Source organism: Triturus cristatus, chromosome 5_1 (genome assembly GCF_964204655.1).
Source record: "Triturus cristatus chromosome 5_1, aTriCri1.1, whole genome shotgun sequence".
In the NCBI taxonomy this organism is placed as follows: Eukaryota; Metazoa; Chordata; class Amphibia; order Caudata; family Salamandridae; genus Triturus; species Triturus cristatus.
In genome coordinates, this window is record NC_140587.1 from 485,683,819 (window position 1) to 485,699,357 (window position 15,539).

At 41.7% G+C, this 15,539-nt stretch overlaps 1 protein-coding gene across 6 annotated transcripts in view; it reads left to right on the forward strand.

The window, feature by feature from the left end:
• Window positions 1–15,539, forward strand: part of RMDN1 (regulator of microtubule dynamics 1) — a 505,792-nt gene that overhangs the window by 214,455 nt on the left and 275,798 nt on the right. Inside the window, exon 1 of one of the 6 annotated variants that reach the window (XM_085605332.1) lies at window positions 7,843–8,051. The exons of 4 other annotated variants lie outside the window; for them this stretch is intronic. In XM_085605332.1, the coding sequence (XP_085461458.1) occupies window positions 8,003–8,051 (49 nt within the window). In that variant the 5' untranslated portion in view covers window positions 7,843–8,002. Of the gene's footprint in view, window positions 1–7,842; window positions 8,052–15,539 lie in introns of those variants that run through there. One more of the 6 variants, XM_085605330.1, reaches the window with a different exon arrangement.

A 15,539-nucleotide genomic window follows, 5' to 3' on the forward strand; every position in this document is an offset into this window, starting at 1 on the left:
AAAAGTGTAGACACAGTCTGCATTGGTCCAAATCAGGACACCTAACTTGACGATTCAACGCCAACGAATGACTGGCTAATTTTGTTTTGCAAGCGGTGAGTGGTCATTTGTAACGCTGAGGCAGGGACCCACGCAGTTTCTGGTGGTGTGTGTGCCTCCTGATAAGGAGGGCAGCAGCGGCGCAGCATCAAATTTTTAAAAGTTTCAGGCACAGGTGAGAAACATCAGGGGGTTTGTTGTCGCGATTATGCAGGCATGGACCCACACAGTTTCTGGTGGTGTGTGTACCTCAACATAAGGAGGTCATCAGCGGCGCAGCATCGAATTTTTAAAAGTTTAGGCACAGGTGAGCAACATCAGGGGGTTTGTCATCACAATTATGCAGGTGTAAAATGAGAGACGATGATCATATGAATTGGCAGGTATTTCATAGACCCGGCCCTGAATAATAAGTGCCGGAGCTCCGGCACAAATTAAGCACTGCCCTACAGGCATTTTAACGTGTTTGATATGACTGGCAGCAGATGCGACATGCTTACATGACATTTTGTATGCATGTTTTTACAAACTCTCTCATTTCAATTTTTGCATAGGGTTTGTTGTTCCCACGTCATTTTTGATTCAGTTATTTCAAGTCGAATTTGAGCAAATTTACCAAATGTTAATTGGGTCGCAGGTTAGATTATAACTAAGGCTCCCGGTTTTCCGTTTAAACTGATTTTTACATATGAATACAGACGGAAAACCATTTGGTTTTTGTCTGTATTTATATATAGAAAATCAAGTAATTTTAAGTTGCAAATTGGTCCTGAAAAGCTGGAGGTGGTAGATTCATACCTTTTATTTAGGGAAACTAATAGCGGGTAGTACGAAGAACAAACTTCATATTGAACATAGTTTCTGTAAAGCTGCATCCCACGCTAATGGTTTGCGTATTTTCTACAGTGCCATGGGCAGAAGGCATTTTTTACGTCTATTGATGGTTTTCAAAGCAAAAATCCCTTCATCCCTGCTCTATGCCATTGAATCAATCCCTGTTAAGGACTGGAGCTTTTTAGATAGGATTGAAGGTCATATTTTACGTAAACTATGCAATTTTAACACGCTAGTTCCATCAGCTGCTATTAGATTGGAATTTGGCTTGATAAGCTCCTATATCCAAGGTTTATCTAGGTTTTTACTTTGGGGATATCAGTTAAAAAACAGCGAGCCTGATTCATTAAGAGGTTTTATGTGTCAAGAAATCTTCGGCGATATGGTAGGGAACTACTCCTTTTATCAGGATTTCTCATTGGCACTAAAACTTTTTTGTGTACAAGAAGAATCCGTGATTACCCTCCCGCCATTAGAACTTAAATCCTTTTTAAAAACCTTAAGTGCAAGATTAGCTATAATAGAATTATTACATTTTGTAAGACTAAAGAGAGACTAAAGATAATAGCCAGGACAAACTCACCGAGAATCTCACAGAAAGATCTATTCTGGAAGTTTGAACTTAGAACTCGACGACTGCTCACTCTGTCATATGAATCTTTTACCTTTTAACGACTTAACAGCAAACTCGTCCCAGAATTTAAAAAATTGAAACATTTGTAATTTCTGCAAGCTGAGCATTCAGACCCTGAAGCAGGATTGTATTTTGCATATGAACTGGCTGCTACCGAATTGCTTTCTGCACAGGTTAGGACATGCCCTGTTACTCCTTTTTTCTTGCTGCTAATTTTAAACTGAACTCTCTGCCGAAGCTGGGTTTTGAATTATACTTTGCACATGAACTGGCTGCTACTTATTGCTTTTTGCACAGTCTGGGATACGCTTTGTTAACTGAATCCTCCTGCCGCTTATCCCAAACCCGATTTTCTGCCAAAGCTGTTATGTGTTGCTGCCTTAATGTTTGAAATCTTTTTTTATTTAGCACTGATGTGATGCATATTATTCTATATTTACATGAAGCTGCTGTGGTTTAGTAGGGTCCTAAAGATAGGTCACTTGCTATGGTAGAGGTCTTTTGGGCCTTTGTTTTTGCCTATGAGCTAAATGGTATTATTGTTGAAAACTTTGGTTATTTCGCCTATTAGGGTAAATGACAACATCTACTAATGTTATGTAAGGGAAAATCTAGACCTGCTATGTAGGCTCTCGAAAATTTATGATGGTCCAAGAAATGAGTTTTCCTTATGTTTTTTTATATTTATGTAATAATTTGAATGTATTTTAATGTGGACCTGATTGGAGTTCCAAATCTTTAATGAATATTGAATTGACTGTTTTTAACATTTTTCACTTTTGATACCTGCAAAGCAGGGAAACTTTCTAAGCAGGTATCCTTCTCCTTCAGATATATGGACAATAGGGCAGTAATATCTGGAGGTTCAGAGTCTCTTGGAAATTTATCATATATTTTGTTAATTTTTTCCTCAAAACAATTGGCAATGTTATCGCATAATGCTTGATGGGGGGGAGAGGATATGATTGATACATGCAGTTGGATTGGTGAAGGAATTGAGGACTTTATATAGTTCTTTAGTGGAGTTGCCTGCTTGGTTTAACCTAGAGGTAATATGGACTCTACGTGCTTTTTTAGGTCGAGCCTAGCGTGTGTCTTTCAATAATGAAAGCACACAATGGCTAAAGGTGGGTGCATGACCCACCTCTTTTGTAATGTTCACTCCCACAGCGTTTTACCCGCGGGAGCGAGCAGCGGTGCGCAGGGTGGCAGCTTCATTATCTCGTGGGTCAGGTTACTATCTGTAATGTTCACTCCCACAGCGTTTTGCCTGCGGGAACGAGCATGGCTCAAAGGATAGTGTTTAGAAATGCACGGAAGGATTGGTTTGTTTTTGTGCCTCTGCTTGGGTATATTAAATTGATATTTCATAAGCTACGTTTCACTCCATGGGTCACCACTGCCATTATTTACGATTTTGTTTGTGTTTGTAGTCATTGTTTGAAAGGAGATGCCGGTTGTGACGTCCCGCTCCCCCACCTAGTTTTAGCGCGATATATTTCCAACTCTTAAATTTGCAGGCAGTGTGAACACTGAAGCTGCGTAGCCAGGAGCTCGGAGGAAGGCACGTGTGGAATAACTGAAGCTCGCTCCTCAAGGCAGAGGGGCACTTATCTCCCTTGGTCATTTCCCACCTCGGTGCAGCCCCGCGCACTGGCAGACCCTTAGCCTGCTGTTGGCAGTGTCTCAACTGACAGTGCTGCTGTTTATGTTCCCTCTGGGCTGCTGCTTACTGTAAGGAAGAAAAATCCGCAGGAAATACAAATGCAAAGAGGCACTCAATTTGGAGATAGGTTTATTCCATGTTGTCAGGTCAGAGCCAATACAAGAATTCCCAATACAAGAATGCCCAACGGCATCACAAGAATTCCCAATACAAGAATGCCCAACGGCATCACAATCCTAACTCCCCAAAGCTTCCATACATTTGAAAAATGCCACAAGGCAAGGAACTAAATGACACGCGGCACAAAGCGAGACAGTCACGAGCTGTGACGAGAATCGCACTCGTGACGGCCACGCTCCCAGCACTCAACACACCTCCCCCCCCTTAAAAAAAAAAAACAAGAAAAAAAGAAAAACAAAATGATAAGTAAGTAAAACTTAGAAAAAACCCTAGAAAAACACATTACTTTATAATGAAATCTTTAAATCTGGCGGGAAGACGATGATAACACATAACTCTGGTGGAGACAATTTCATGGTTAGTGAGGGCAAGTTTGTGGTTCCTCAGATCATCACTGGGACCGACATCAAGAAACACGTTACTATTGGAATCTTCATGTGTAGTTATTGCACCCTTAAACAAAGATTTCCTGTTGAGATTCCAAACACTCCCACCTTCAACTCTGACAGCATTTCTAAGGTTTCTATAACCCTTTTAGGAGCTGACCAATTGGGAAACCCTTTACAAACCCCCTCTTTTTTTGTATGCGTATCAAATCACCAATAACCACTCTTTCTTTACTCACGCTGCCTAGTTTTCTCTCCATGACTTCTTTCATTCTCTTTTTGAAGGCATCAACTCTGTTACGAATCAACTCATAATCTACACAAGAGAACTTTTGATTTTCACCCATGTTTTTTTTAACCACCAAGGAGCTAATTTGGTGCTTGGTTTACGTCCTCTTAAAAGTTCAAAAGGACTAACTAATGTAACAGAATTGAGTAAAGTCCTGTATGCTAATAGCATAGATTGCAGAGCGTTGCGCCAATTTAACTCCCCCTTAACTGATAACTGAATAGCCTCCTTCACAACACGATTAAAGCGCTCCACTTGACCATTTGCTTCAGGGTGGAAAACAGCTATGTTCCTGTGGGTAATACCACACTTCTCAAAAAACAAATCCATTTCCTTACTCGCAAACTGAGATCCGTTGTCTGTAACAATTTCTTGGGGAATCCTTTCTCTGCAAAAAACGTCGTCAAGAAATTCTATGACACTTTGTGAAGTTACCTCTTTGACCATTTTGACCTCTGGCCATTTCGAGTAGTAGTCTATCAAAATAATACCGAAACTCTCATGTTTGGGTAGAACATGAAAAGGACCAATGATGTCGAACCCTAATTTTAACCATGTACCAGAAGGAAAATCCACAGGATGGGGTTCAGATCGCATCACAACTGCAGATTTATCACTATTTGCACAGTTGTCACATGTGCGCACGAAATGTTCCACTGACAAATCAATGCCAGGCCACCAAAAAGTTTCTCTGATGCGTCTCCTGGTGAAAGATATACCCAAGTGCCCTTCATGAGCAATTTCCACAATCTTGTTTCTTAAAGCAAAAGGAGGTATGACTTTATCACCTCTCATAATGAGACCATTCTCAATAGCCAACTCGTCCTGAATCTTCGAATAACTCATCATATCCCCTGATGCTCTTCTTTGATCTGGCCATCCATGGATAATGTAACTTCTGATTTTTTTTTTTTAATTCACCATCCTTTTCCATTTCTAAAACCCAAATTAGATTGTGCACCATACAGTAAATTCATCTCACAAGTTGTAAAGGCAACTTCCCACTCATCTTCATAGGCATCTATTTCACTTGCAAAGGGTAATCTGCACATGCAATCAGCGTGCATATTGGCTTTCTCCTACACATACTCTATCCTGTACTGGAATGACTGCAGCCTTGAAGCTAATCTAGCCAAAGTGCTGACATGGAACGTCCGCCTCCTGGGGCCATAAGCAAAACAAGGGGTTTATGATCGGTTTTGCTAGTAAATTTTGTCCCCCATAAAAAGGTTCTAAAGTGTTCAGTCCCCCACACACGCGCTAGGAGTTCTCTTTCTATAACAGAGTTGTTTTTCTCCAAATCTTTAAACACTCTGGACGCATATGCAACAAACCATTCCTTACCATTATCTCTGTGTAATAAAACACCCCCAAGTCTTGTGTTGCTGGCATCGACCATGGTAGAAATGGTTTAAGACACGGAGCGTTAACCATGAAATTCTTCAAATTCTCAAAAGCATGAGACATATCGTTAGACCAACAAAACTTAGCATTCTTTTTAAGAAGACATCTAAAAGGGTCGATTTTTGAAGAGTAATTGGGTATGAATTTTGCATAAAATTCAGTTAAGCCAAGGAAAGCTACTTGTTCTTTTGAAAAAGGGACAGGAGCATTAACAATGCTTTCAACGTGTTTACGTTTGGGTTTGATTCCCATTCCACTGATGGTGTGTCCAAGATATTCCACCTCCAACGCTTTGATTTTGCATTTATCCAGACGGAGAGTGAGACCCTTCTCAGACAAAGCAGCTATGACTCTTCTCAGGTTACGATCATGTTCATCATTGTTTTTGCCATATACCAAAATGTCATCTTGGAAAGCAATGGCGCTTGTCAGGCCTTCCAAGGTATCTTTCATCAATCTCTGGAAGACCGAAGCCGCACTGGCAAGGCCAAAAGGCATGCGACAGAACCTAAAGAGACCTTCAGGGTTGATAAAGGCTGTTAAATTCTTTGATTCTTCTGCTAATACAACCTGGTGGTATGCGCTGGCCAGGTCAATGCACGAAAATACTTGAGCACCTGCTAACGTTGATACCAGTTTATGTAAATTAGACAGGGGATGTGCATCTACAAAATAGCATTGTTTAAGCTGCGCAAGTCCACGCACAGTCTCAATTCGCCAGAAGATTTAACTGAAATAACAATGGGAGAAACCCATGGGGATGATTCAATGGGTTCAATGATGCTCTTCTCACATAAATCCTTAAGCATATCTTTTAATTTGTTTCTATATGAAAGAGGTACATTTTTTACTTTGTGACGAACTGGTATTACGTTCTCATTAAGCTTTATTACAATTTCAAACCCTTGATATTTCCCAAGTTTCCCACTAAATACATTGGGAAATCGTTCAATTAACTCTTTAATGTAGCTTGAATTCAGTTGATGAGTTACTCCTTGGGAAGAGATGGAGTAAACGGGAGGATCAGCATTGGGATCAAGTCTAATTCCTACTTTCTCTTGTTGGGGCCATCCTAATAGAGACTGTCCAGACTTAGCAACATACATTTTACAAAATGCGTGACGTCCTGCAAAAACTAAATGTGCTCTACAAAAACCCGTTAAATCAATTTTATGTCCTGTATAGCCACTAGGTGACACATCAGGTGTGAGAAGGGTTCTATTTGGCCAGTTATTATGGAAAATGTCGGAAGATATAATGGTGTACCATGCACATGAATCTACTAAAAATTGTAATTTTATGTTATCTACAGAAATGGAGCAGGAGGGAAATTTAGAGAAACCTGTATCTCCACAAACATTGATGACAGTGTTCATTTCATTTTCTACCATCATATGGGTCATCGCCATCTTCCAAACTTTGTATGTAGTTGACTTTCTTAGGAAGGGACTTATAAAACTTGGAGAAATGCCCTTTTCTGTTACATTTAGTGCAAATTTTCTCAATAGCAGGACACATTTTGAAATCAGCAAGATGTCTATTACTCCCACATCTGTAACAGAGCAATTGTGAATTATTTCTTTCACTATTTGAATTCCTAGGTCTATTGTCGAATTTTGTGGCAAAATAATGTTTGCGAGAACGGAATTTTTTTTGTTTATCAGATTCCTTACTAGCATTACTAACATTAAACACATCTACTTTATCATTTCCCCTTATTTCCTTGACTAATTTTTTAGAATGTTCAATAGATTTAGCTATGTCAATTACTGAATTGAGGGATATATCAGAGGTAGTCCATAACCTTTCTTGGACTTTTTTGTTATTCATCCTTATCAGAATCTGGTCTCTAAGGACTTGCTAATACGATATATATTCAAAATCACAGGAAACAGCTAGAGACCTAAAGTGCAGAAACAAAATCTTCAATTGACTCATCTGCATGTTGTTTGCGTGAATAAAATATAAATCTCTCCATAACTATATTTTTCTTCTTACCAAAACGTATGTTAAGTTGTAAAGAAGCATATTGGTAAACATTAATATTACCAGGATTGGGTAAAGCAGGTAATGTGGCAAATTCTTTTAATCCAATACCCCCTAAGCAATGTTTTAAAAGGGACAGTTTTCTTTCCGGTTCACAATCATCACCCTCTAACACTTCCACGTAAGTTAAATATACAGGTTTTCAAATTTACCATGCCATGGGAGGTTCACCTGGGGCAGAGAGAAAGGAAGGAGGGGGTACTATGCCTGATATAGTTGAACACAAGGTCAAATCTTCCACCAAAACTTAGGCTCAATGGTGTGCTTGTCACCGATGTGCAAGCGATTCAAATATTGAATGAATGACAGTACCTTAAACTCAATGGTGTTCTTGTCACCGATGTAACAATAGATTTCTCCGGTCTGATGTATGGAAACAAAAGCAATAAAAAAAAAAAAAAAAAAGTGGCTGTCTTGACGTTGCACGTAACAGCGTGTTTAAACGCAATGGCGTAGTATGCAGAGACGTGTAGGATGCCTATGATGCTGCGCAGGGACGCAAAGACACAGGCCGTAATGGTTCCATGGAAAATTACAATCCAGATTCCAGAATAGATCACGACGGGTGCAAAGGTACGTGTGTTCAAATATACACAACTGCTCCTTAACACTCCTTGAAAATAGCCATGGACCCAATTACTTGCCAATGGTCAAACGAAGGCAAATCCGTCAAATTGTTCACGCTAGCGTAATCCTCTTCTCCAATAAGATATCAATTAAAGGAAACGGAAAAAAAAATCCTTTTAAGTCCTTCAAATCCAAGGCATCGTAATGTAAGGGCAACGGATCCGTGCCCACTCGTCGCCAGTGTAAGGAAGAAAGATCCGCAGGAAATACAAATGCAAAGAGGCACTCAATTTGGAGATGGGTTTATTCCATGTTGTCAGGTCAGAGCCAATACAAGAATGCCCAAAGGCATCACAATCCTAACTCCCCACAGCTTCCATACATTTGAAAAATGCCACAAGGCAAGGAACGAAATGACACGTGGCACAGAGCGAGAGAGTCACGAGTTGTGACGGGAATCACACTCGTGACAGCCACGCTCTGAGCACTCAACACTTACCCTCTGGCTGCAGTGTGCGCTGTCCGATCCAGTGTGAAACGCTCCTGGCTGCCATATGCAGTCAGCTGCCCCCCTATACCTCACTGCCCACATGACGTCAGAATCCGAGGTGTTGCTACCCCCACCGGAGGTAATAACCAGGGCACCGCAGGAAGAAGACACCTTCATGGGCTGCTGCTATGCACATACACATGGGCTGTGGCAAATCTGTTTACCACTGCTCTCTATCATAACTCCTTGTTTACGTGCAGAAACTCAAGTACTGCACGAGAGGTGGGCCGGTTAACTTCCATGTGCAAGCAAGGGAATGTCTTCAAATGTAACACTTGCCTGTGAGCACAATTAAAACAAAAGAAGCTTTTGGTGTAAAATTGTAGTGTATTGTGCCGTCATCCGATGTTCTTACACGTATTCAGCCCCCCGGCTAGTTTGCATCCTCAGTTAATGTAATTACTGGGGAAACGTTGAAAAAGCGCAAAGTGTTAACAGCCCTGGAAGTTCTCTTTTTTTATGCCTCGATGAACTGAGAAGGATCAGCTGACTCTAGACCATTTAGATATATTGTTTTAATTTTGCACGTGAAATCATTTGGCTGACACTGTTATATGCACAGGTCCATTTACAATTCATATTCATTGTGTCATAATTGTATTCATTGTTTTATTAAGTTATATTTAATTCACGTTTATTTTTACTGACATGATTATCCATTGCACGCTTCGTTTAAAACATGATGTAGTTACACTTTGCCAATATTTGTGTCGCAACATGTATAATGTATCCGAAGTGTTTTGTTTACATTCATCACATATGGGGACAAATCACGTGTTTTTAGATTGACTAACCAGCACCTTTTTAAAGCTCATGTCACGTTTGTTTTGAACTAATTGCATTTCTCCAATAGACTGACGTGTTTCGGGTTATCCGGCCTCGGTGAGTAAATTGTGTGCAACTCTGCTTGGAGTAATGTTTGCCCAAGCTTCAGTGAAATGTATTTATGTATTAGGAGTTTTGTAAATCTCTGGTGTTCCCTTTACCACTTCAGGGCACTGGCAATTAAACAAGATTATCTGGAAGGTATCCCTATCTAGAAAGTCCCAGTGTGTTATTTAAAAGCCTGTGTGTGAGATCAAAAATGACTAGCCTATTTGTAAATTTACATAGCCTCAAGACTGTAAGGCAGGGTACAAACCATTGTGTTTGTTCATGAAGCCCTCACCCACCAACCTAGTTGGTGGCATGCTTCATCATCGGGCCCACCCAGTGACACCGAGTGTGTCCCGGGTGTGCTTCGATGCCTGGATACAGCGGAGCAGGTATGTATCTGAGTGTGCAGTGTAGTGACGTGAAGGTGACGATTTAAAAGCTATGCAGGGATTCCAGTACCCGAGGGTAAATTATATTTTAATAACTGGGTCACTGCTAGCATTAAAAAAGGCTGTTGGATGTTATAGGAATGTTAATTAGGGTTTCCTACATCCAGGTGTGGCCTACATGTTTCAGCCAGGCCCTTATGATTAAAACTGGCTTTCCTCAGGACCAAAGTGTGTAGGTGCAAATTACTTAGATTTAAGTGATTGTGTAATTTTGAGAAATGTGTAGCACTCGCTAAGGTGCTTTACATGTGAGAGGGGGATTCCCTCTTACAGCATTACTGGACATACAACAAGTATGACAGGACACACATACAGGGGAGAGTCTCAATATGGTTACATATTCACAAGACAGATTGATTGCAGATATCTATTGTGCTGTGTAGACGATAAATAAGCGGCAAATGGTGTAGCCATATTGGTGGTATGGCGAAGGTGAGAGTTATCATATGTACACAAAGTTTTGTGGTGGGCTAAGCATCGTAAGCGCATCAACACACAAAAAAACGGTGGAAAGTGCATGAAAGGAAGATTAACCTCACGTTGGCTTGTTGCCAAACATGCCCCATGGAGTAGTTCGGCAGAGGAATGGACCCTGGGAAGATAAAGGGTCCTTAGGGGGTTAGGGACCTGTGGAAAAAGAGCTTACCCGGCTTGTAGCTGAAGCGTTTGGTTTACTCACGATACTTTCGGTCAGTGTCTGCATTGAGCCTCCAGTCGTCTCTGCGGCCTCCGTTGGACTGTCCTCGGCAGTGTTTGTGCTTTAAATGCAGGCTGCATCATTCTGAACACCTGTGCGGGGAAGGACAGAGAAGACAGACTGTGTGAGGACACGCTGAGTCATGGCTGTACTGCACATGGGCGGGAGAGCAGTGTATCCTGTTGTGAGCATGCCCATGTGCGGGGGAGTAGTGTGCTCTGCTGTGAGCATGTGCGGTGCCGAATGTCGGCGCCTGCGCATTGGGATGGCTGGGTGAGCTGTACCCAGTGTACACAGATTAGTGTACAGTTGTAAAACAAAAGAGCGCTAACTGGGGAAAGAGTAAACTTAAAGAGCATGGTGGGGTGCCAGGTGTGTTATAACTGGCCAATACAACAGGGGGACATTTAACACGGAGGGGAATCAAGAGTAAGAAATTCATGTTTTTAGTGAGCTCCAGGTTATGGAGTCATTCAGGCCCAGGCCCGGTTGCTGCGTAGAAAGGTGATAGATCCATCTCTGTTCTTTGGTATGAAGGATCCAGTCATTGTCTGTTTGGTGAATGTCAAATTGTTCAATGACAGTCCAGGACATGTCATTGGGGGTGTGGTGTGCACTGAGGTAGTGATCTGTCAGTCTGCTGATGTTTTTGTCACACCGGATCGTGCTTCTGTGTTCAACCACTCTGTTACTGATTTTGCGCGTCGTCATGCCCACGTAACGGAGCCCACAGGGGCATGTTATGAGGTACACAAGGTTACTGGAGTTGCAGTTGGTGTGTTGGCGTTGTGTCCAGATTTTGCCAGGTTCAAGGTTGAGAGTTTTCGTTGGTTTGGTGAGATGGCACATACTGCAGTTGTTGCATGGATAATGTCCAATGACTTTGGGAAGGCCCCAACAGTTAAGGACTGTGTTGTCCATAGATTTGGGACTGGCACGTGGTCTTGTTGACACTAGTTTGTCTTTAAGGTTGTTGGCACGTTTGAATGCAAAGCACGGGATCTCCCATTTTCTGGTGCCTGAATTGATTATCTTCCAGTGTTTGCAGATGATGCTGGAAACTTGATTTGACGCTGTATTATAGGTGGTCACACAGGTCATGGGTGGTGGATCTTGGTCTTTTGTTACTGTTTCCAATAGTGATTCTCTGTTTATATTGCGTACCCTTTTGCTGGTTTTGGCAATAATGGCATTGGGATATCAACATTCCTGTAGTTTGTGTGATAAGGTGTCATACTTGTTGTATGTCCATTAATGTTCTAAGAGCTAATCCCCCTCTCACATGTAAAGCACCTTAGCGAGTGCTACACATTTCTCAAAATTACACAATCACATAAATCTAAGTAATTTGCACCTACACACTTTGGTCCTGAGGAAAGCTAGTTTTAATCATAAGGGCCTGGCTGAAACATGTAGACCACACCTGGATGTAGGAAACCCTAATTAACATTCCTATAACATCCAACAGCCTTTTTTAATGCTAGCAGTGACCCAGTTATTAAAATATAATTTACCCTCTGGTACTGGGATCCCTGCATAGATTTTAAATAGTCACCTTCGCGTCACTACACTGCACACTCAGATACATACCTGCTCCGCTGTATCCAGGTGTCGAAGCACACCCGGGACACACTCGGTGTCACTGGGTGGGCCCGATGATGAAGCATGCCACCAACTAGGTTGGTGGGTTAGGGCTTAATGAACAAACAAAATGGTTTGTACCCTGCCATACAGTCTTGAGTCTATGTAAATTCACAAATAGGCTAGTCCTTTTTGATCTCACATATAAACCCCGGGGATATGGACTAGCTACCTAGTCCTCGCTCTCTCCTTTGATAGTGATTTATTTAAAAGCCTGGCATTGGAAATACGTTCCCATAACATTGAGTCGTCTATTAACCCAATATAGTGTTATCCCCCCAAAAAATCACATACTTTGATACCCCTCTTGCTTGTCACATGGCTGCTGCAGAGTTCTTTGCATAAAATAGGAATTTAGTGAACCGATTCCAGATTATGTACAATCAGGACACCTTTTTCCTACGTAATTGCATGCTTTATAAATTATTTCATTCATTCATCAGGCGGGGAGGGAAAATGTTGGGTCTTAGCTGTTTGGGACTGCAAGACGTTTTGGAGAAGACAACCTGAATAACGACTACGTGCTGTCTGAAGAAATTGTGTCTTTAGCTCTTTTCTGAACTGCATGCATCCTCTGGTGAGCCTAATATGAAGTGGCATGTTGTTCTCAATTCTTAATGCCTGCTTGTTGCTGTGTTTTATGTTTTCATTTTTTGGGGGGTATTTCTTGCCTAGCAGTCTGGCGATGCCCTGACTTATTCTGCTGGCCTCTAGAGGTGTTCAGTTTTTCAAAACGGGTTGTATGAGATACTATTCTTTGCTGCTTTGTTCTTAATGCAGCAGGTCATCAAAATGCTTTAGTCTTGTAACAGCATCCATTTTTAAATGCATTACAGTCTGCGAGATGTGAATTTATTTGTACAGTATTTTTAGGAGACTTGTGACGTCAAAGTGGGTTCTGTTCATTGGTGTACTAGTGGTATTATCAATACCAACAAGTAGGACTTAGCCACATCTTATACCATAACCAGCAGCATTTCACCACAGCTGTTGCTCCTGCACCCCTGCTTGTACTTCTTTCTTCATTATTGCGCATGAGAGCTCCTCCAGATATCTGAGTTCCGTCCAACAGTTGTACGAAAAACACTTAAAAAATACTTAATTAGTTGCTATGATGTACCTATTAGTGTCAATGTTTCCCCTTTTAACAGCAGTAAGTGTTAAGCACCCAGGATAATGTGCTGCATGGCTAAATACTTATAAGGTCCCAAATGCGAGACCTATTGGCTATGCCAATGCTTGTTATATTCTTGTAGTACAGTGCTCAGGCAGCTTTATAAATTTTCTCCTTCACAGTTTGTGATTCAAGCCATGTCTTTTCCAATTTTTTGCAGTTAGCCTTTTCCCTAAGAAGCTCAGAAGTATACCAAGCTGTGCGCTTTATTTGAGGATTGACGTGCTATGGTTTTATTGGCGCAAGAATGTCTGTGGCAGATTTTTTGGCCTCATGGAATATACTTAACCTTGTGTTAATGTACCCAGGTGCTTCAAATGTAGGGGTATAAAATTTAACACAAAAGAATATTGTGTAATCTTGTGCCATTGTCTTCTAAGATTGCGAATGGGATTAGTAGTAGTGCAGATAGGCTGGGTGCCAGTAATCCGAAAATTAATAGGAAAATGATACGACCAGATCACTGGGCAGGGAGATTCTGCAAATATACAGAGTGAGATGGGAAAATTAATGTTCAGGGTATGCCCGGCCGAATGAGTAGGGCCATCATTAATCTTATCACTCCTAAGGAGGCCATATCTGCAAGGAAGTGAGCAGAGTCGATATTTGCACTATCTTCACTGTGCATATTAAAGTCCCCCAGCACCAAGAATTCCTTGAAAGAGATAGTAAGAGGAGCAATGTTTTCCATCAGTTTTATAGTAAAGTCCTTAAGTAGGCCCGAGGATGGTAAATAAGCATGCCCTTCCAACAATCCTGGGGCGTGCATTCGACCTTAAAAATACAAATTTCTATATTATCGTCTGAGGCGGTGTCAATGATGGAGACTTTCAACGCTTCTTTGTACACTAGGGCAATGCCTCCGCCGACTTTCTGCATCCTATCCAGTCTTAAAATACGATAATTTCCCGGAACAGCTAAAGTAGTGGCCGGTAATGAGGATGGTTTAAGCCAGGCCTCTGTGAGAAAACCTAAATCCGGGTAATCGGAGTTCATAAGATCCCATAGTTCAGTGGAATGTTGGCTAAAAAACCTCTCCAGTTATAAATGGAGATATGGGACGCTGGACTGCCTTTATACAAGTTTGTGTCTGCTGCTGACCCGGTCTTATCGGGGACATTCTGACAAACATGTTGATCCAAGCGCACCTGACCCACTTTAAGGCTTTGAAAGTGACAATGTTTGCATGTGAGTGGTCCCTCAAGTTTAGAGAATGATATAATTCTGTAGCATGTATCAGCGGCATTAGCAGGCTATCTGTCCCGTTTTTGTGCAGTAGCTGAGTAGATGCGCCTAGGAGGGGAGGCTGGGGCACATGAGGCAGGGGTCCTGGCGACAGCTGGAGGATATATCCAGGATTCCAGTGCATGGAGGCAGAATCTGAAGGGCTTTTGAACTATCATGGACAGATGGGGTTCTGTGCTCTAACAATCTGTTTGCCTCCTGCTTGGATCATCAATTACCAAAATACTTTAGTTTGAGATCAAACCTGGAACTATAGCAATAGGTGCATTTAAGCGGAGAATGGAATAAAATTATGCCTTCCCCACCATTTCCTGTCTTTATGAAGGAGATGACACAACTTTGGAGGGCGGTAGCAGACTTGGTGCTCATAATGGTTTCCCTTTATGATGGAACTGTTTTTGGGATTCTCTAATCTGCCTCTTTCAAATTCCAAATATTTTGACTGCCTTTCTGGACTCTAGTCTCCCATTGGTGATGCCAGGATATCTGCTCTTCATGACTTGAAGGATAACAGAATGCTGGGTGATCCCAGGCCTATTGAGACAATCTGAGGACTTCACCAAGAGAGGTTGGTCCGATAGCGCAGTTTAAAGGTACATACAAGCATGACAAAGATGGACTGGTTGTTGTGTGGCAATGGCTTTGGATCTGGTTGCTTCCAATCTTATCCATGTTCTGAATTTCCTGATGGAGCTGGCTTACCTGAGTCAGGCCTGCACATCAGTGAATACCTTTAGGAGAGCACGATTGGCAGGGCACGTCTTAGCAGGCGATGTTTAGGTAGGAATTCATCCTTTTGAGTGTAAGTTTTTATGGGGAGTCTGTTTCTCCTCCGCGTTGGGTTCTAGATCCTGTCAATATT